The sequence below is a fragment of the Lontra canadensis genome, unplaced genomic scaffold (genome assembly GCF_010015895.1).
Source record: "Lontra canadensis isolate GAN:19392208 unplaced genomic scaffold, GSC_riverotter_1.0 scaffold97, whole genome shotgun sequence".
Lineage (NCBI taxonomy): Eukaryota > Metazoa > Chordata > Mammalia > Carnivora > Mustelidae > Lontra > Lontra canadensis.
The window spans coordinates 7769837-7791441 of record NW_022631091.1 but is presented as its reverse complement, the minus strand read 5'-3'; the positions used below and the strand labels follow the sequence as shown (position 1 = coordinate 7791441).

The window sequence follows — 21605 nt, the reverse complement described above, 5'->3', positions numbered from 1 at the left end:
AAGAAAAACCACCTGTCTTCTGACGGCTTACAGAACGTACCCAAGAGCAGAGCGAAGCGGACAAAGCCCGGCCAGGTGTACAGCCGTGCCGACCAGAGCAAGTCCCGGTGCCCACGGAAGCCGCCATGGGAACCGCACGGCCTGCGAGCGTCCTGGGGCGCGCGGCCTCCCGCTGCCATGGGCAAGCACACCACGGACCACTCTCCTTACCCTGGCCCCTCTCCAGACTGAGCCACGGAGCCCACAGGGCATCACACACCACTCTACAGCTCCCGAGATGGGCTCTCTCTGCAGCCACCCGGTCAGACCCACACCCACCGTGAGATCATACGATCCTACTCCCAAGTGTAAAATGTCAGAAAAAAACAGCTTGAAAAAAATGATAAAATACCAATCTTTGCAAGAAAGACAGGAGGGTAATTTTGAGCTATCAGCCATAATTCCACCGTTCTCCTCCTGCCTGGCCCTCCGGTCACCTAAGACATCCACGGTCGATACACATGAGCAACAGAGTAAAATCACCAAGTTCTGGCTTATGAGTTTCAGGGTCTGGCCCGCAGGAGAACTTCCGAGGCTCAGATCCACCGCAGGCATGAAGCGTTGCAGCAGGAACGAGGAGACAGGACCCCTGGGTCAGGAAGACGAGGGGCACGGATGCCCCCGCACTCCCAGCACTGCACGAGCTCCAGCTGGCCCCCACGTCCTGCAGGCTGGTAGTGAGGGAGCAGGAGGGGGAGCAGGGGCACAATGCAGGCCTGGGATACCGCAGGATACCCGGCCCCCTCAACCCTGGCTACGCCTGTGCCAACCCGCGGTCTGAGAAACAGAGCTAAGATGCAAATCACGTCCGGAGATTTGGTTCTGCTACAGAAAAACAAACTTTTGTTTGAAGATTCGTATTCATGAAGACAAAATACTCCCGTAAGCACTTTAGCCCAAACACACACGGTGACTGATGCGAGTGGGAAGCAGCCCGCACCTGAGTGCTGACAAGGTACAAAGATTCCACAGAAGTTACGAGACTCCGCTTCCACCCCAAGGAGCTGAGGACACACCTCACTCCACGCAAACAACCCCAGCTGAGGGGCTTTCCCAGAAAGTGCGGGTCCCGGAGAAGATACAAGGGTGCGTGAAGCCCAGTGTCCGGTCTGGAAGAGCGCGAGCCCCAGGAGAGGGCCCGGGAGTCCTCCAGCAGAAGACAAGGAATGCTCAGACACAGGAAGGGGGACAGGCACTGAAGCAGAGCCGGTGACACTGGTGAGGCGTCCCTCGGCACGCAGGCAACTGCCCCACGTGGGTGTGGAGGAACACGTGCGGGTCCTTCCAGAAGGGAAGGGAGTCCGTCCACAGAAGGCGTATGGAGGAGGCAGCGAGGCCATGGCCCAGCGTCAAAGCTCTGAGCGTCAGCCCTTTGCCTCTGCCCTGGGAGCGAGGGACCTGCCAGAGGCCAGTTTCGAAGTCCCAGGGAGGGGTTCCCAGGGAGAAGTGCAGTGACAGGGTATCAGGATGGCGTGGGGACAGCAGAGGACAAAGAGGGGGACTGAGGCCCAACTCTGCACAAAGCTTTTCCATTCTGAAGCCTCACAACTGTGAACGGCACCTGGACACACACCAGGAGGCTCCCCTGGGTGCGGCTGGCCTGGGCGTCAGTGCAGACCCACGGCCCCTCCCAGGCTCCACAACGAGGCTGCTTGGTTTTGTTGCCGCTGCGGCCAGCCAGCGTTGACGGGCGAGCAAGCCTGCACACCCAGCAGTGTCACTGACAAAGGGGGCAGCAGCCCAGGTCTGGCCTGCTGTGCTCTGTGCCACGACTCTGCCACGTGACTCCTGCAGCTCTCCTCAATGGCAAGTCAGCTGGGGGTCAACGGCCGGGCACCCGGATCATTCTGGAGTCCGGGCTCTCCCCTGAGAACTCCCGTGAGGCACCCATCTGCTGCCCTGAGCCAGACCAACATGTCCTCACTGCTCGTTGCTCCCAGAGCAACTTGAGGGGTGGCTGCGGGGCTCATCTAAGGGCGAGGGACAGAAGTGCAGGAAGGGCACCAGGCCCGTGGCCGAGTCACGACAGGCCTCTCCTCTTCCTCCACAATTTGTGCCTGCTCCCTGGAGCTCATATCCTCCGAACCGCGCCAGGGACACACGGTACGACGCGTGTCACCATGAGCACAGGGCCACAGGCACAGAAGTGACACTGGCATCAGCCGCCAGACCTGGGGGGGGCAGCTGGGCCCCCCGAGAGCACGCTCTCTTCCTCGAAGGCACTCCATGACCTTCTCCCAGCCGCCGGGGGAAGAGCACGGCAAGAGCACGGCAAGGACCTGTGTGTGCGCGCGGACGAGACGGAGGGCCAGAGCCGTCTGCTGGACTTGACATGTTTGTCTCACTTAATCCGTCTGGGGCGTCTTCATCTTCTCTGCTTACAGATCAACTTCAAAATTCTACCAAAAGTTTCGACAGATTCTACTTCTACTATCCATTCATTCATCAACTTTTTGAGTGTCTAACAGCAAACGCATTTTTTCTAAATAACTCTACTAACACACATTTCCACGGTGCTGTATTTCTCTGGCGGTTTCAGTGGTTTCAGCAGTAAAACCTCATTCCGTGGGCTTTACTTTGATGTGCTAGAGCAAACGTGATCTCAGGATGTCCTGGAAGCAATTTTATCTCATCACCAGAATTTAAAGCGTTTGCTTTGGAAACTGACGGTTCACCAACACAGGCAACATTGACTAAAGGTCCTTTAACGGAAGATTTCTACATTTGCTTCGACACGTGCGGCCTCTACTCTTCTGGGAGGGAGGCTGTCTGGGGAGAGGAGACGAAGCCTGACATCACCTGACCACGGCAGGCGCCCCGACCTCAGGCAGACCACCCTGGACGGGAGCCCGTCACCGGAGCCTGCCCGCACCACCTCCAAGGTCCCATGTATTCCAGCTGCAGCCGACAACACTGTCTTCAGCGGTAAAGCTTACCGATCATTTGACATTCATACAGCACCCAGCAGGCGACAGAGGACCCAATGAGGAGCAAGTCACCATCACCAACACCTGCTCCCAGACCCCAAATCCAGACTTCCTCCAGAGCTTAGTGGACCCTCACCAGCCCTTCCGAAGGGTCTTGGCCAATCTTTGTCTTCATTTCCCTAACGACATAACAAGACAGAACTTTCGTTTCCCTCAAAAGAAGGACATAAAAATTAACTCTAATGCTTATGAAGTCCTCCTAATTTCTCTAAGAAAAAAAAAAAGAAGACAAAGCCCAAACCCAAACGAAAGCACCCTATTTCTGGAAGGTATTCTTGCTGTTCTCACTCCTGAGTGAGCTCTAGGCCCAGCACGAAGGCGAGTGGGATGGTCTCTGTGCTTAGGACATGCACTGCCCAGGGACTTTCCAGCTCACAGAAGAGCCTACACACCTGCCTGCTGGCGTAAGCCGGGGCCAGCAGGCTTTTCTGCAAAGGGCCACAGGGACTTACTTCTGGTGTCTGGGGGCCTTACGGTGTCTGTCACAGTGTGAACTTTATGGACTTGACAGCACGTCCACACGTCCTGAAAGAAGACTCTTCTCGGACTTTTCTCCTTACCAGTTAAAAATGTACACCTTGCCCCGAGCTCACAGGCCATTCAAAGAGAGCTGACCGGCCAGCTCTGGCCTAAGGGCTGCGGTTGGCTAAGGCTGGGCTTGAGCCGTGGGCAGAATGAGAACGCATTTCAAGCTGGCAAGATAAAGACGTGATCTGGAGAGTCGATGGCACAGACCGACTCTGAACTCCTACCGGTGAGCTTCACAGCTCCAGCTTTCAGAAACTCTCCTGCTGTCACTGAGGGGGACCGTCGGAGCCGCGCGCTCACCCGGGGCCAGGGGAGCGAACCAGCCGTGTGAGCTCTGTGCCTGGACACACGTCCATGGCAACCACGCCCCAAGACGAGAGGCCTGCAGCAACGTTCCTTCTGTGGACTCGGGATCAGGAGTCACCTGGGTGTGTCAAACGTTCTCCCAGAAGCCTGCAATTCCAGGCTACTCCCCACCCGGGGGCCTAACCCTCCAGCAAGCTCGTGCTCCCCACGCTCCCTGCGGAAGCCGCAAGCCCCAGGCTCTCGGAGCCCCACCCAGGCACCTGCACTCCTCTCTGGGGAACGGTGAGTGGGCTTCCCGATGGGTGCCGGCGGCCAAGGGCACGTGCAGGCAGCGGTGCGCCCCTCTCTCCCCAACGCCCTGCCCAGAACCGCCCGTCACACAGAGCACAGATCACAGCCAGGCGGACGCCACTCCTAACCTCCCCTTTCCAAGTCCACAAAACCCTCTGTTCTGAGGCAGGTGCTGACTCTGGTAAGAAGCCTGGTGAGTGGAGCTCGTCAGCCCTGTCATCTGACAGTGTGGCCGGCTCCCGCCACCCACAATGTGCCCATCAGACCGCAGGTCTCACCCTGGGAGTGCACCTTACCTTCCGCAGGTTAAGGACCTCTTCCCCCAAAAAAGTAACTGAATGCCACCCCCAACAGTCACGGAGAAGCTTTACCTTACCCTAACAATCTGGGCTCTTACCATGTCACCAGCTGGGGGACCTCCCTGAACCTCCACGTAATCTATTTTCCCTTACGTGATCTGGGCTACGTTCTTCCCAAAGACAGACCATCACCACAACCAAAGCAGGGAACTTCCCGCTCCTTGGCGGGAAACAGGTCCTTGGGTCCCTCAGTCAGCACTACTTCTGGGCAGCACGGCTGCGTCTGTCCCAAGTCCCTCCAGTAAACGGGGACCTCAGAAGCCTGTGTTCAGGAGTTACCCAGTGAGAGGCACGGTGGTTCCGACGGGGGTCAGTGTGTGTGTGTTTCCCCACAATCCTGGCCCACCCTGCTCCCCTCCCAGGTGTGCAGCAGGATCCTGCCCTGGGCTCCCTCCAAGGGGGCTTGCGTTTCCTGAACAGACACATCAAGGCCCTCGTCTTTGGGGATTCTCTCCTCTGTGAGTGTGTGGTCTGGCACCTGCTATCGTTTAAAACACTACTTGTGGGACGCCTGGGTGGCTCAGTTGGTTAAGCGGCTGCCTTCGGCTCAGGTCATGATCCCAGAGTCCTGGGATCGAGTCCCACATGGGGCTCCTTGCTCAGCGGGGAGCCTGCTTCTCGCTCTGCCTCTGCTGCCACTCTATCTGCCTGTGCTCACTCTCACGCGCTCTCTCTGACAAAAAAATAAATAAAATCTTTTAAAAAATAAAATAAATAAAATAAATAAAACACTACTTGCAAACTTTTCTCAGAAGAACTAGGCACGAGATAAAAGGATAAAGTCAAAGATTCAACTCAGAAAACCTCCTGCATAAATGCTAAAATACTGTTATTCCTTTACTCATATTCTTCTGGTTAAATACCAGACAGTGCTCCAGCAAGACCACACGGCCTCCGATTAAAATACAGAAAACACTGAGATAAGATCACACGTCGCAGACAAGCTCCACAAAACCCTAGTCGCCACCACGAAGCACTTCCCAAGCGTTTGCTGGCACTGTGTAAGCCAGCTGCTGAGGGTTACAAACAAGGACACTTCCCAGCCTTCCAGAGCCGACAGTTGAGGCAGAGAAACCCATCTCTCCCATACACCACGAGCCAAGTATGAGTGACGAAGACCTCCTCCAGCAAGAACAGTCTAGAAGGCCAGTTCTAGAAGGACATTTCTTTGGCCGGCCACCCTTGGTGAGTCCTGACGCTCAACCCGACCCCGTCTCCACACTCAGATGTAAACATCCAGACGGAAGTCTCCCATGAGCTTTGGCTTATCACATTTCAGTCTCGGAAAATCTGAGACACACTTAAGAGCTTCACAAAAACAAACACATGCATTCAACTCCACATGAACGAGGCCCCAGGTAGGAGCCGAGGGAGACAGGAAACGGTGTGGTGTTTGCCTTCCCAGCGGAGGCGGCAGAAACGGGATGGGCACAGAGCCCTCTCTCCCACACCCTCCTTCTCTGCCACCTCTGCTCTACCCTCTGCTCTTTGCTTTGATGCTGTAAGTTGAAGGGTCCTAGCTTTGCTTTTCAGGCCAGGAGCTAAGCACGTGAATCCAAGACCATTCCACGATCACCCATGCCCACGGGTGTACAGGAGCTGTGGTTTCCATGACTCTGGCTTGCCCGTCAGAGACTACGAGCCACAGCGGTTAAGTTACAAGTCACCAGCTACCCAGAGGGGGGCCCAGGGCAGACCACATGCCACAGCTGCCTCTCTGGCTCTGCTAGGAGCTCCAGGGAGGGGGGGCAGAGGCACAGGGGGCTCTGCAAAGGGGGTGTCGCCCCAAGGGCCGCACCTCACAACCACTCTGCTCAGTCAAGCAGGCTCTAGTCATGTCGGCAGAGTGATGGGCGCTGAAAGCAAACGGGGAAGAGCTCTGTCTCTCCCTCCAGGCGGGCCTTCATCTAGCAGAAGAGGAAGATCGTGAAAACGCCACGCAAGACCCGCAGCTTTCCCACCGAGGTCCCCATCACGAAAGCCTGCCTTGGGCCGCACTCCCCAACGACCAAGCCGGGTGCCAGAGTGAGGCCCGCACGTCTCTCTGGAAGAAGTCCCGCCACGGTTTCTTAACAAAGACAAGCAAAGGGCGTGCCACGGGCTCAGAAGGGGAGTGAACGCAGCACAAGACCCAGTGCGCGGTGGGGCTGGCAGCCGAGTGTTCCCTAACCTTTGCTTCAGCGACCGCGTGTCACACAGGCACGACTGCGCTATGGGGCCGAAGGTGAGGGGGCAGCGCAGACCCAGAGACGTGCTCCGTCCCGCAGAGAGCGTCCTCCGAAGGGCAAGACGGGCTGGACGTGCCCACTGCGGAAGTGTTCGGTGTTTTCCAGGGGAGGGACACTGGACTCTATCCACGAGAGGACAGAGCCAGTCCAAGAGACCAAGTTTAAAACAAAGGATGAAGGTGAACACGAAGACAGAGGGAGGGGCCAGTCAGCACAGCAAAGGCCCAAGGAGGGCAGAGGGCGTGGCCTCCAGGCCTCACCGGAAGCCCCAGGGCGAGAGATGCCACCCGGCGCCTGCCGTGAACCCTACAGCCACGCTAAGTAAAGTCTTCCAAATCCTTTCTACAGTTTCTCGTCTTCAGTGATTAAACTACGGAAGCTGAAAACCTACATGCCACACCAGGAGTTCCCGACGGCTCAGAGGCTACTAGCGCCTTGGAGGTTAAGGGCGGCTGTTCCCGCTCACACAACAGAGACCCTGCCAGAAAGGGATGAAGAATGTGGTGTGGACGAGCCAGGATGAGGGACCCTCACTGCGAGCGCCCGTTCGGCTGGTGGGAACCACGGTCCCAGTGAAGGCGCCACTCAGGCGGCTGTGTGCCTGGAACAAGCGAGACCGTAATAAAGTCAGGTCTTGCCTGAGGCCCTGGGGGATGGTCCACCCAGAAGCTGGTGCGGGCACGGACACGGACTACCCCTCACACTCCAGGACCGCGCGCAGAGCCCCCGTCTGAGACTCCCTGTCCACCACGGACCAAACTGTGCTCCCGCGTGCGCACCGTGCCAGCGGTGCTGGTGTGAGGTCCGACTCACGGTGCACGACGACACCACCACAGCGAGGGCCCTCCAAGAACTGTTTGTCCAACAGATCCTGAGACACCCTCACAGCGGCAACGAAATGTGATGCTTACAACATGTCACTTTCTGGGGGTACAGCTTGAATTTCAGAACAGCATCCTCCTTCCATCAACTCCTATTTCTTTCTTTTTATCCCCCATCAAAGACGACCCGCGCTCTCCGACGAGTGGTAATAAGCACCAGACCAGGTAGCTCTGAAGACGCCGCCAGGGCGCTCAGACAGTGCTCCCCTAATTCCTGGCACAGAAGAGAGAAATCCGGAACATTCTAAACACAGGGAGCCTTCCATCAGGAAGGAGGCTGGAGTCAGAGCCAGGAGGGGGACCCAGCACAGCAGAGAAACTGCTGAGCAGAGAGACTAGGAAGGCTAGGCTCTGCCGAAAAATCACGGATGGGGAGTTAAAGTTACCGCCCTGCTCGAGGCGGGGTGGGGCAGGGGGAAGCCAAGGGCCTCTGAGAGCAGGCACCCATCTGGCCCAGCAGTAGTAGGGTGACAACGCCAATACCTCCTATCTTCTAGAGGCAGCTGGGGCTATAACCTAGTATTAACAACTTTATTAACCTACTAATAACTGAAAATCCACTTTTTAAAATTGGTGTTGCTCGTACTCAATGCAAGCGGCCACCATCATCCTCAGTGCTGAAAGGCTGAGAGCTTTTCCTTGGAGATCAGGAACATGAAAGGATGTCCACTCTCGCCACGTCTACTCAACACAGCACTGGAAGTCCCAGCCACAGCAATCAGGCAGGGAAAAGAAATAAAAGGCATCCAAGCTGAAAGGAAGAAGTAAAACTGTCGCTATCTTCAAATAACAAGGTACTGTATGTAGAAAACCCTTAAAACTCCACCAAAAAAATGGTTAGAACTAATAAATAAATCCAATAAAGTTGCAGGATACATCAACACACGAAATCTGTTGCATTTTTAAAGTTTTTAAAAAATTATTATTATTTTAGAGAGTTTATTTATCAGAGACAGAGCACAAGAGAGGGAGCAGCAGCAGAGGGAGAAACAGGCTCCCCGCTGAGCCAGGAGCCTGACGCAGGACTCGATCCCAGGACCCAAGGATCATGACCTGGGCCACAGGCAGACGCCTAACTGACTGAGTCACCCAGGGCCCCAATCTGTTGCATTTCTATACGCTAATAAGGAAACCAGAGCAATTAAGAGAACAATTCCATTCATAATCACATCAAAAAGAATACGATATGTAGGAGTACATTTGACCAGGAAGGTGAAAAACCTGCACCATGAAAACTATAAGACACTGATGAAAGAACTGTCCTAACTATCCAAAGCCATCTACAGCTTCAGTGTGATCTCTGTAGGACTCTTAGGGCACTTCTCATAGTGGACAGAACCCTAACGTGTACAGAACCACAAAGGCTCGGAATAGCCAGAGAGTCCTGAGGAAGGACAGAGCTGGAGGCATCAAGCTCCCTGATTTCCAAACTAGATTACAAAGCCACAGTCATCAGCACAGTACGGTATTAGAATAAAAACAGACCCAAAAATCAATGGGACAGAATAGAGAGCTCAAAAGCAAACCCTGCATACATGGTCAGTTAATTCCCACATTGATTTAGAAGGGCGTCATCAAAAAGGCAAAGGGTAAGTGTGGCCAGGATGCGGAGAAAGGGGAGCCCTCCTGCTCTACTGGCGGGAATGCAAACTGGTGCAGCTACTCCGGAAACAGCACGGAGGCTCCTCAAAACACTAAAAATGGAACTACCATCCAGCAATCCCCCTTCTGGGCTGTATCTGAAGGAAGTTACGTCACTGTCTTCTGACAGACGTGAGCCCACGTTCGAGGCAGCCTTACTCCCAGCAGACAGGATATGAAAACACCCTCAGTGTCCATCAACTGACGAACACATTTAAAGAATGTGACGTATACAACAGTGCAGAATTACCAGCCGTAAGAAAAGAGAGTGAAATCTTGCCAGTTGTGGTCGTGTGGATGGACCTTGAGGGCACTGGAGAAGGCACAGAGGGCCAGTGCTAACATGAGTAAGCCACGGCCACGGTGCACAGCGTGAAAGCACAGGGGTAATACCGTGTTGCATACCTGGAAGTCGCTAAGAGCATAAATCTGGAGCTCACATCACAAGGAAAAACATCCCGTCACTGTCCTTCCGACAGGTACTAGCTAGACTGGCTGTGGCTCAGTTCACAATACATACAGACACGAATCACTATGTGGAGCGCCTCGGACTCACATAACGTGCGCCAATTACACCTCAATTAAAAAAGAATTAGGGGCGCCTGGGTGGCTCAGTGGGTTAAAGCCTCTGCCTTCGGCTCAGGTCATGATCCCAGGGTCCTGGGATTGAGCCCCACATCGGGCTCTCTGCTCTGCGGGGAGCCTGCTTCCTCCTCTCTCTCTCTGCCTGCCTCTCTGCCTACTTGTGATCTCTGTCTGTCGAATAAATAAATAAAATCTTAAAAAAAAAAAAAAAGAGAATTAGCATTAGCCTAGCAATAACCCCAAATTCACTTTTTAAAATTGTGTCTTGCCAAAAGGAGGAAAAAAATCCACTTCTGAAAATAACTTTCTTGACTAACGAAATGACTCCGTTCACACACACACCACCTGCACTGGATTTAACTGGGCTGCTACAAGAATCAGTTCACGGAGTAAACGGGACACGGAGGAGCTCTGAGATTGGATCGGAAGCTGTTTATAAATGAAAATTTTTTTTTTCACTATAAAGACCGGTGAAAACTAATTCAATTAACTAGAATCTGTGGATAAAACTCATTACCATTATTATCCAATAGCATTTATAAAGCAAAGTCTTCAGTTTCCACAAACAAGTGACCTGACCTTGGGTTTTCCTCTAGGAAACGGGTGGCCACAGCGCAGAGGAGCCCGGCTCAGCTGCCAATGGCTCGCTCATGAAATTCAAGGCATAAACACCCATGAGCGGCAACATCTGAATAAAAGTAACATAGGCGCGTAATCTCCATTACGGAACACTCCACAGGCAAGCCTCTGGGAGAGGACACACAGCGGGTGGGACGTGGCCCAGCCCCAAAGAGCGGTCACCAACGTCTGGAAGATGAGGCCCACAGACAAAACAGGCAGGACAGGATGTGTATGGGCCAAAATCACGAACATCAGAAAAAGGCGTCTTAGTTTCCTAAAGTTAGCGAGGGTTATAAGGGCTCACACCGACTATTCTGCTCACGTTACTACAATTCTGAGACAGGATTAAGAACGACACAGTTCTGTCGTTCAGTGCTGGGATGAGGGCTCTTGTGGGCACGTGACTCAGCAGAGACTGAGGTCTAGAGGGCCACTCTCCAGAAACACAGGGCGCCATCTGATACGGCTCTGCAAGAGTTTCAATAACCTGGCAAGACCCTGGGCTCCGCTGTGTGACAGATGAAGCCAACCACAGCGTAAGAACACCTCAATTACATACGCTGTCTTATCTTCTCACCAACCAAAACTTAGAAGCCACAACAGAAGAAAAGGCTGGCAAGAGCAAGGACCCTCTGGTCAGGCAGGGGTTGCCAGAACCGTGACAGTGTGTCAGGCCAGTACCTGTAGGTCCACAAGCTGCACCGTTGACTTTCCTTGCAGGCACAAGGCCTGAGCAATGAAAGCATGCAGATCCTCCAGGCAAAGAGTGTCCACCTGAAAGGGAGAAGAAAGAGAAGCAGCATGAACTCTGGGAAAAACACGACGTTCTGCACACGGGTCCAACGACTGAACACAGGCCCACACGGGGCAGGGGACGAGGCAGAGGCGGAGGTCAGTGGCCTCTTTGTCCAGAGCCCACAGCCCATAATGGCCAGGGCCAAGCTGGACAGGGCCCTGGTTGCTCCACAGCAAGGGGGGAAGCTCTAGAATTCCTGGGAGGGGCTATGAGTCACAACCAAACCCAAGTCTTACAGCAACACAAGTGACTGCTCTGGGCACCAGATCCCAGAGCTGGCAACTCAGGGGTTTGCAGCCTGACCTCGGATGATCAAAGCTGGGATAAACTTCCACCTTTGCCAGCCCTGGTGAAACCTGCAGACTCAGATCTCAGGACCCCCACATGTGAGACCCTCTGCTCTTCTGTGGAATCAAGGAGTCCAACCAAAATGTGAGCAAGAACAAGGAGGGCAGGGATTTGGAGAGACAGATGGGGAAACTCTGGGTCTCGAGAAAACGATGGGAATGACAGGGCCTGGGAGTACCATGGACAGCGGCTGCTCCAGGGGCCACCTCCTCCCAGGTTACCGGGTGGTGACTTTTCCGGATCAGCCACCAAATGCTGCCAGCAGAGAAAAGCTCTGCAGTTCCCTTGCTCAGCATTTCCACCGCCGTCCTAAGAATACGAGAACCTCTTTCTACAGAGGAACACTTTCTGTGGCGAGTAGAGGCTTGAAAGGAAAAAAAAATCAGGATGACAACCGCAAACCCAAGGGTAAGAATTCTGATTCTTCTCAGGGATAAAAGTGGCTAATGTTTACTCCTGATAAAAATGACCCCATCATAATCCACAAAGACAGTTTTCCAGGGACTCCTACTCTCCCCAGCCAGGACCTGCTGCCCTCTCCAGGAAAAGCAAATTATTTCTGGCGTTGGTCACCTCCACCCGGCGCAAGGCAGCAACCCTGTCACCACCTGCCCTGTGCCATTCTGACGTACTTATTGCCTTTGTATAAAGGATAGCTGGAACTATTTCAGGGAATAACAAACAAGTCCACAGATGTGTAGTACTCATGACCAAGAGAAAAAGACCCCAGTCTACGGAAGCCAGACCAAGCAGAGAACACGTTTTTTAATCCCATTAAAGCCCCATCGCTCTCTGTGTAGACTGGTTTTGTGGGAATGTAATTCTACTTCTTGCCATTAGCAACTCTGGAAGAAGGGTGATTTTAAAGCACCAACTTAGAGAAGAGAGAGGCATCCAACAGACCGTCACTCTCACAGGTGACCCACCTCCGCGGGGACAGTTCGAAACCACAGAGGCGAGGGACACGGGCTCGTTGAGCATTTCACAGAATGGACATTACTCTTTTAAGCACCTGCTCAACTAGAGATTATAAAAACTACGTAGCTCGCTCTGATACAAACTCACCCTTCCTGAGAAAGTTCTCAGATCAGCCCTCAATAAAAAGTGTTATTGTTGACCTGGAGCCTAGGAGAGCACGTCCTCTCTCCACAGGTTCTGTTCCCCACGTCGCACGACAGAACGTCTAACTTAAGCGTAATCACAGAAAAGTATACTTTTGTAAATTTACCTTTTTAGCCCTATGAAACCCTAAGAGAAATTCACCCTGTGAGTAATATTACAGTGCCTTTTTCATCTCAGAGAGGTCACTGATGTGTCCATTCACTGTTTTTCAGTTTCAAAAGCTCCAATTCAAATATGCTCTTTAAGTCTGCCCGGTGCTGACTCACACCAGAGATTCTTAGTGAAGGTCATCATTACTGACGTCTGCGGGAAGCTGCTGTTCTGAGGTTTGGACACAGTCACCTGCACCAGTGACAAGCGCAGAGCCGTGAGGAGTGAGGAGTGACTGTCAGCAGGTACAACCCTCTGACTGAAAGACTAAGTCAAAATGTGTGTTCAAGGAATGGCTGTTCGTGTGCACAGACAACATGGAGAAGAAAACACACGTGTTTTTCTGGAGGAGAAACGTCAGCTCCAGGTTACCCACCATTCCCAACCCACGCGATGGCCTCTCTCAGCCACAATGGATAGAAAATACTGACTGATACGTGCTTGAGTGTTTAGTAAATGATATCAAAAGAAAGGCAGTTTTACACTTAAAAATCCATCTTCTATTCAATTATGTTGCTAAGTCTGGTACCAGTAACGAAATGTTCTCCTCAAAACAGTGAAGCCTAAGCTGAAGTTTACACTGCGGCTATGCGAAACCATCATGAAGCAATAAAACCTTGGAGTCATTTAGCCACATTTTTACAAAATGCAAAACGCAGAACTAGCTACAGACGGGCAGGGCTGAAAGAAAAGGACAATTTAGAAATGGAAAAGATCGATCGGTATGAAGCTCCTTGAAATTAATTCCACGATGAGAGTGAGTTTCTTAGACAACCAATACTTCATGAAGTGAACTCAGGTCTGAAAAACAGTCACGTATATCTCTATTCCAGGCAAATGAAAATTTGGCGTTTATGCCAAAGGAGCGCCAAGATCCACCAGAGAGAGAGGCCAGAGTAGAAGGCAGGACAGTTCAAAAGCATCGAGAGGACAGGAGGTCTAGACGGGCTGAAGAAAGAGAGACGTGAATGCAAAGGACTTTTTTTTTTATTGTTGTGACAAATGTGAGACAAAATCATTTAAAAAATAATAAGAGTGAAGGAAAGGAAGTGGGAGGAAAGGGGCTGGAAGAGGAGTGGTCCGGCCCCTCTCTGCCGGAGGTGGCCAAACACTGCCCCGCGCATGGACAACTACTACACAGACAAACACTCTCGTGGGCCTTTGTAATTTTCACACGTAACCGAGGTGGAAAACTAATGAAACCGAAAGTGCCTAACTTGTTGAGGGACAGCAGTTAGGGCCTCGCACAGCTTTTGTCACGTGAGGCCTACAACCCCCGGTTTAGACAGGCAAGGAAGACACAGACCGCGACAATGACGGCCCCCGCGGACATTTTACTGGGCACATCTGCGAAACACACCTCATGCTTCCCACAACGCAATGCCCCAATAACCTCAGGAGGCACCCACTGCCTTGCCCTAGACTGGGGAGTGAAGGGAAATGCTCAGTAAACACCCCGAGAGCAATGACCACGGAAGGCACCGGCCTCCTCACCACAACGCCGGGGCCCTGGCAGGAGCAGCCCCCGGACGCCGGCGGCACCAGGGCAGGCAGCGCACGGCTCAGAGCACGCTTCTGCCACACAGACGTGCGTCACGAGCCTCCTCTTCCGACAGACAGGCGTCCAGCAAGTGTGGACAGGGAGCCTGTCCCAGTTCGACAGCTGCGAGGGGCAGGTCCTGGGCAGGAGGACACGGGGATGGGCCCACGACCAGGCCCCCGAGCGCCACACCGCACACAGGTGAGGGCAGGCGTGAGGCGCCGGTGCAGCACCTGGACAAGGGCTGCAGGTACCTGCACGAAGAGGTAGATCAAGAGGCAACACAGCGCCTTGAAGGGGTTTTCCACCGCCTGCAGCTCTTCTCTGGAGGAGGAGAGGTCGAAACAGCCGAGGAGGGCGTCCAAGCGCCGGCCCTGTACTCCTGGCTCCTGGTTCAGCCACAGTGACTTCAAATTAGGTGTGCCCCCTAGTTTAAAAAAAAAAAAAAAAGAAGAAGAAGAAGAAGCCCATTTACCATTATTCTTTGCACCAGCAAGTTATAAACATGCTTCTTGTAGAACTCCAATAAAAGAATAAAAGACCCTAACCTCTGCCCTTTCTGACATCCTTGGGCTTTGAGGTTAAGGGACGAGAGAGTGAGCAGGAACAAACGACCTGGGGGGAAGAAACAAACACTCAAGGCCAGCAGGTCTGCACTTCACGGAGAACACTCCTGTTCTAGGACTATGTTTTGGGGGAAACTAGGGCTTCTTTCCTACGGTGCTGTTGCCTGCATTATTAAGAATGCTTTCCAGAGTATGTTTAGAAGGCCCGGTCTCCGAGTGTGGGAAAGAACGCAGCCGTGGTGTGTTGCTGGTGCAAAGACCACCAGCTTATCCTGTCAGCTTGCTCTGATTCCTCCAGACCAGCAGTTTTCAAACTTCAAGGTAAAAAGAATCCACTGCAGAGACTGTAAAAAACACCATCTTCCTGGGTTCTGTGTGCAGAAAGCCTGCTTTACCAGGTATGATGCCGGAGTCTGCTCTAAGCAACCTGGAGGCTTGGGTGCGGGGCATCCGTGGGCCCCACGCCTCAGAAAACATGGCCCTAAAACTATCAAACAACAGCAACAATGCTGTAGCATTTAAGTTATTTAAGTCTAAAAAAACAACCCTTACTCATTTCTTAAATCACAACAAATGGCTCCAGGCATCTGGAGAAGAGCGGGGGTCTTGCCGGCATCTGCAAACACACGCAGGTCCCAGGCCGAGCCAGGCCCCGCTACACACAGTGGCTGTGACTTAGTCGGGTCATGAAGCTACAACACCGCACCTCAAGAGCCAGGGCAGCTGAGGTCTAAATGTCCCACGTCCACGACGGAAACAAAACCTAGGACCCAAATGGTCCAGAATTGAAGGACTCGATGAAGAAGCTCTCCTCTTTCTTCCATTTCTCACAGTATCATTTACTACTCTTGGCCATTATCTCCCACCACCGGAAGTGGAACAACCCAGCAAAGTCACCTGCATTCCTGAAACGGCTGAAGTGCTACCTCAAAAAAATTGTTCATTATTTATTTTGGAAAGAAAAAAAATTATTCTTCTCTTGAAAGAAAGAAAATAGTGAAGACAATTGGCAAAAAACTAAGTATGGCACCAGTTAGTAAGACAGAGGTATTATTCCAAGATTATTGAGTCAGCCATGACTTCTTAGAAACATACTTTTCAGAAAATCATCTTGTAGGGTCAGCAAACTGTAGCCCATGGGCCAAATCCAGCTCACCGCCTGTTTTTGTAGGACCATAAACTCAGAATAGTTTTCACATGTTTAATAGATTAAAAAAAAAAAAATCAAAAGAAAAATAGTATTTCACAATGCAAGAAAATCAAAGGAAATGCCAATTTCAATGTCCCTAAATAAAGTGTCACCACAACGGCACCACACTTACTCCCCTGGGTGCTGTCTGTGGTCCCACGCTGCCCAAGTGCAGAGCCAGGCCATGGCAGCAATACACACGAGATGTCCTGAACAGAGACCATGATGCCCCCAAAACCTAAAATACAGACGTTTGCCAAGCCCTGATGGGAGATAAGTGAGGAACATCCCATTATCACAGCTATTTCAATAGTTGAAAAACATTTTTTCTAACTCTAAAAGTCATGCATTGTAAAAAACTAAGGAAAATAAAGGCATAAGAAAAGAGTAACATTTACAATCCCACCACTCACGTAGAGCTGTGTTTTGAAAATATAGCTTCTAGTCCTTTCCTCGATGCATACACAACATTTATGCACACAGCTGAGAGGCCAAGTCCCCAGCAGAGTGTGTGGGGACCGTCAGTGAAAACACTGTACCTTGCATTTCATTTGCTCACACGTAGACTTTAAAACAGAAAAAATGAGATTCACGGGACATACTGAGAGTCAAGTATTTGTGGCAGCAATACACACGAGATGTCCTGAACAAACAGTGCCATGCCGGCGGCTGTCACTCTGGCCTTGATGTCACCTGGGAATTTGTTATAATTGCAAATTCGTGGAGCACCTGGGTGGCTGAGTCGGTGGGACATCCAACTCTTGGTTTCAGCTCCAGTCGTGATCTCATGGGGTGTGGAAGTGAGCCCTGCACTAAGCCCACACTGGGCTCCATGCTCAGCGGGGAGTCTGCTTGAATATTCTCTCCCTCTGCCCCCCCCTTTTGTTCTCATTCACGTGTGTGCGCGCGCGAGCACCCGCACGCACACGCTACATCCTAAGAAAAAGAAAAAAGAATTGCAAATTCTCGGGCCGCACCCCGGGCCTACTAATCTAACTCCAGGGGTCAGGGAGCAGCATCTGCTATAACGTGCCCTCCAGGTGGTTCGGACACAGGCAGAGTTTGAATACCATTCTATATTCTTCCACAGAACAGCCAAGAAATCATTTACACAGATAAGAAAAGAAAAACTCGCAATGATAAAGAAATTGGTTCTTGAGGTCTAATGATAAAAGAGATTACAGAAAACCACCAGTTTGAAAAACCATGTCCTCAAAAATCTCTAATTCAATCAGAGAATATTAATCCTAAATTCAATTAATAATTTATTTGGTCAAAAACTAGGTACTGAACACCTGTTTGCATATCAGTATAGGAGACAAGACACCTCCGCAGCCTTCTCCGGAAACCAAGGATCTTTGTCTCCAATACGGGACAACATATCCCGGGGCTGTGGTCCTTTGATGTCACGTGCAGCACTTGCTAGGCTGCATGGGACCCTGATGAGCCTACATAATGGCCCTATTTATAAGGCTGGTTCTCGTCCTAAGTAGGGCCCAAAAGATTTACTTCTCGGTTGATAGATTTCATCATCTTAAGCCAGAAGATGTGAATTTCTTTGAAGGATCATTTAGATTAGTTCTCCTCCATGGGGAAACTCACTCTAGATGAAGTGGTTTAAACACGTGATAACCCAAGAGGGCTGAGCCTACCTAACACAAAGGACACCACTCATAATTTCAGTTTACAAGAAATCTATTTTGGGGAGCCTGCGTGGCTCATTCGGTTAAGCGTCTGCCTTCAGCTCAGGTCATGATCCTGGGGCACTGGGCTCCCTGCTCAGCGGGGAGTCTGCTTCTCCCTCTCCCTCTGCTGCTCCCCTGTTTGTGATCTCTCTGTCAAATAAATAAATAAAATCTTTAAAAAAACTAAAACTAAATAAATCTATTTTGATCATGACCAGAAGGCAGATCAGCCCGGAGCTCCTCCCCACCACACACACACACACACACACACACACACACACACCCTTGCTCCTGGGGATAAATAAGACTGTGCCAGCAAGGACAGCTCCTCCTCGACCTCCCCCAGAGCTCCAGAGGCGCTGAGATATTTCAAAGAGCCACAGACCTAAACAATCCATCTCATCTCTAGGCCACCAATTAGCATCACATCTAGAACACATCAGCTTCAAAAACCAAATCACATAACTTGGTAAAGGACTGTGTGAACAGATGGACAGGAGAGCCTAGGATCCTTCCGAGGGACCTGAGCCCACAGAGGAAGGAGCGGAGGGGCAGGGAAGGAAGTCACTTCTGTGAACGCCAACTCTGAAGACCTTCTGCAGGGCCACCTGGAGGGTCTGCCCAGCAGAGGGCTGCCGCCTGCACCCCATGAGTCACAAGGCAGCAGCGTCACATCTGTTTGTGCCGTTACAGCAACAGAAGCGAGCGAATGAGGAGACTCCTGCGACCGTGCCAGCGCTGCGGAAATACGTATCTCAGCAGAGCCATCTCACGGTTATCTCCCTGGCACACGGCTGCGGAGAAAAACCATCTGTCTGTCTGGCTTGAGTCAGTCAGGACGTGACCGGTCAGAGTCTCGAAAGTAACGTGCACGAGCTCACGTCTCGCGTTTACCTGTGAAGGCTTTCGTTGGTAAGTTTGATTTAAATGAATGTTTACTTAGCATTCCCTGCGCAGTAGCGCGTTCCTGACCAGAAGAAAACAAAATTAAAAATCCTGACAACCCCCGCTTGCAAACTGGCTGGGTGAACTTCAAGAGCCTATTTATAATAAGAAAAAAAAGAATTCATTCAGATACGGACAGAGCAGAATGCATTAGTCTATTAATGCCTCAACGGACGAAGCTCTAAGTATACATGGACGAAAGGTCTCACTTCGTGCAAAACGACATGGTCATGCCACCCCTACCTACTGCGGTCAAAATACAGCGAATGTGGCTCCAATTCAACTGCTGGCTTGTGACTCAAATGTCTATTTGTAACACAGTTAACTGAAAACTCTTCAGGGGCGCCTGGGTGGCTCCATCCGTGAAGCGGCTGCCTTGGGCGCAGGTCATGATCCCGGCATCCCGGGATCGGGTCCCTCATCGGGCTCGCTGCTCAGCGGGGCCCTGCTTCTCCTCTGCTTGTGCGCTCTCTCTCTCTGCCTCTCTCTCTGACAAAAACATAAATCTTAAAAAAAAAAAAAATCTCCAAATTAGTTTTACAAATGGAAGGAAAACCGGCACTGAGGCTCTGACGCGGTTTCTCCTGACCCGCGATATGGGGCTGGCGGGTCAGGACGCAGGCGGTCCCGTCCCCATCTCGCTCCCGGGCGAGCGTTCGCACAGCTGCACAGCCGCCGGGGACCTCAGTGGACCCGCCACAGACACCGCGAGGACAAGACCTTCCAGAGCCGCACACAGACGCTCGCGACGCAGAACGGGGCTGACGGACGCGCCCAGTCAGCCGCCTGAGTCGGCCACGGCGCGCCCTTTCCGGGAAGCCCGTCGCGCACCTCAGCTCGGGCCGGAGGCCGTCTCCGGAGGCGACCGGCGGGATTCTGGTGAGCCGAGCAAACACCCGCGCGCCGCGGGGACAGACGACATGCACGGATTCCGGCACCACCACCGGGAAGACACACGCAGGTACACACAGGGCGCAGCCGCCGCGCAGGCCGAGACGGGCCGCGCTGCTGAGGGCGACGGGCCGAGGCTGCGGAGGGAGAACGCGCCTCCGCTCCGCGCGAACGAGCAGCCCCGCCCGGTTCTGGGGAAGAAAACGCTCTTCCAGTCGCCTGCCTGGGGTCTGGCCCGAGGCTCAGGCCACCACACGCGGCGCGCCGGGAAGCGAGGGAGGAGGAAGACGCGGCCGCGTGTGCGCGCCTCGAGGGCCCTCCCAGGGCTGCGTCCGCGGAAAGGAAGCGCAGGCTCTGCGCCGCCAGAAAGCCCTTGTCTCGGGGTGCGCGGTGAGGCGAGTGGAGGAGACACGGTGCTGCCCCGGAACACGTGACACCCACGGCCACAACCGGCAGACGCGCACGCACGGCCGGGGGCACCGAGCGGCCGCTGAGCTCCCGCAGCAACATCCGCCGCCGCCGAGACCGACCTCCCCTCCGCGCCCGCTCGATTCCACCGCTTTCTCCCTCCCGATTTCCAGCTATTCTCTGTACTTTTTCTGCTCCCCCGTCTCTCCTGTCCATTTCGTGGAAGCATGGGATTTGTCTCTACACGTCTACTACTTAGGAGAGCCACTAACTCGAGCGCGACACTGGCCGCTCTCCCCGGAGGCTCGCGGTAATACAGCGTCGATGAAATCTACCCGCTTCCAACTCGTGGGCGCACAAGAAAAACCAGACTTGTGTCCTGCGGTGACGCCCCTCCCCCGACAGGACCAGTGGCCTCACTGGGGAACGACGGTTCCCGTCGCACAACAAGGGCTTGTCGCGCCAGGGGCAGAGGCACCTGCCCACGTCAGATCTCCCGAGACAGGTGCAGCGACAGCGCCAGTCAGCGGGGCCCCAGTCTCCAAGCGCGAGCCGCCGCAGCGGTGGGACATGCCCGTGACACAGATGGGCACGGCCTCTCTTAATTTTAGTTTAAAACCATTTGGCGGGGCGCCTGGGTGGCTCAGTGGGTTGAGCCTCTGCCTTCCGCTCAGGTCACGATCTCAGGGTCCTGGGGTCGAGCCCCGCATCGGGCTCCCCTCTGCCTTAGCCTCTCTGCCTACTTGTGATCTCTGTCAATAAATAAATAAATAAAATCTTTTAAAAATAAATAAAACCATTTGGCATTTTCTCCTCATGGATACAGAAAAGTATTTAAGTATTGAAATCCTGTCATTTTCGTACCCTTACAAACATGAGCACAAACAGTCCTTCCTGTCAACGATCTCCACCGAGAGCTCGGGATCACACTCCAGGTCCCCAGCAGCGGAAGGCGGCCCCGCCCGCCACGCAAGCTCTTCCGCGGCTGAGCGCTGCGGTGCGGCCCATGGGGCCCCACACAGAACCTTCACAGCTCCAGCAGGGCCAAGGGCAACGCTTGCCTGAGCCCCAGAAGTCGTCTCTGTGATCACGATACGCTTCCAGAGTTTATGAAAACGTTTTGGGGAGCGGCCTTTCAAACTAATTTGTAACAGAATGAAGCAAATACGCTCTTTAATTCAAACCATGACGAAAACTGTCCTCCACGTGTTATTTTTGGAAAGATACAATAAGATAGAAATCACTTATATAATAAAACATGGAAAAATTATTTGGGCTAGCCTTAAAAAATATCTCTTGCTGTATAAGCAGATGTTAATTCATCTTCATTTGTTTTTTTGATAAATACCTTTTTTGGTTTGAGTATATCACCAGCTGAGAGAATAAGGAAATATTCCCTATAGTAACTTTCCTCACCTTCCTTCCCAATACGATTCCATTTTTAAGAAAATTATTTTGCAGTCCTCACACCCTTATTTGGTAAACTACAGACCTGTGTG

At 52.5% G+C, this 21605-nt stretch overlaps 1 protein-coding gene across 3 annotated transcripts in view; it reads right to left on the bottom strand.

The window, feature by feature from the left end:
• Positions 1-21605, bottom strand: part of FAM120B (family with sequence similarity 120B) — a 90293-nt gene that overhangs the window by 39023 nt on the left and 29665 nt on the right. For all 3 annotated transcript variants that reach the window (XM_032837261.1, XM_032837263.1, XM_032837262.1), the window contains 2 exons: positions 14677-14849; positions 11148-11240 (listed from right to left, as the gene is read on the bottom strand). In XM_032837261.1, coding sequence (XP_032693152.1) covers positions 11148-11240; positions 14677-14849 — 266 coding nt within the window. The remainder of the gene's footprint in view (positions 1-11147; positions 11241-14676; positions 14850-21605) is intronic.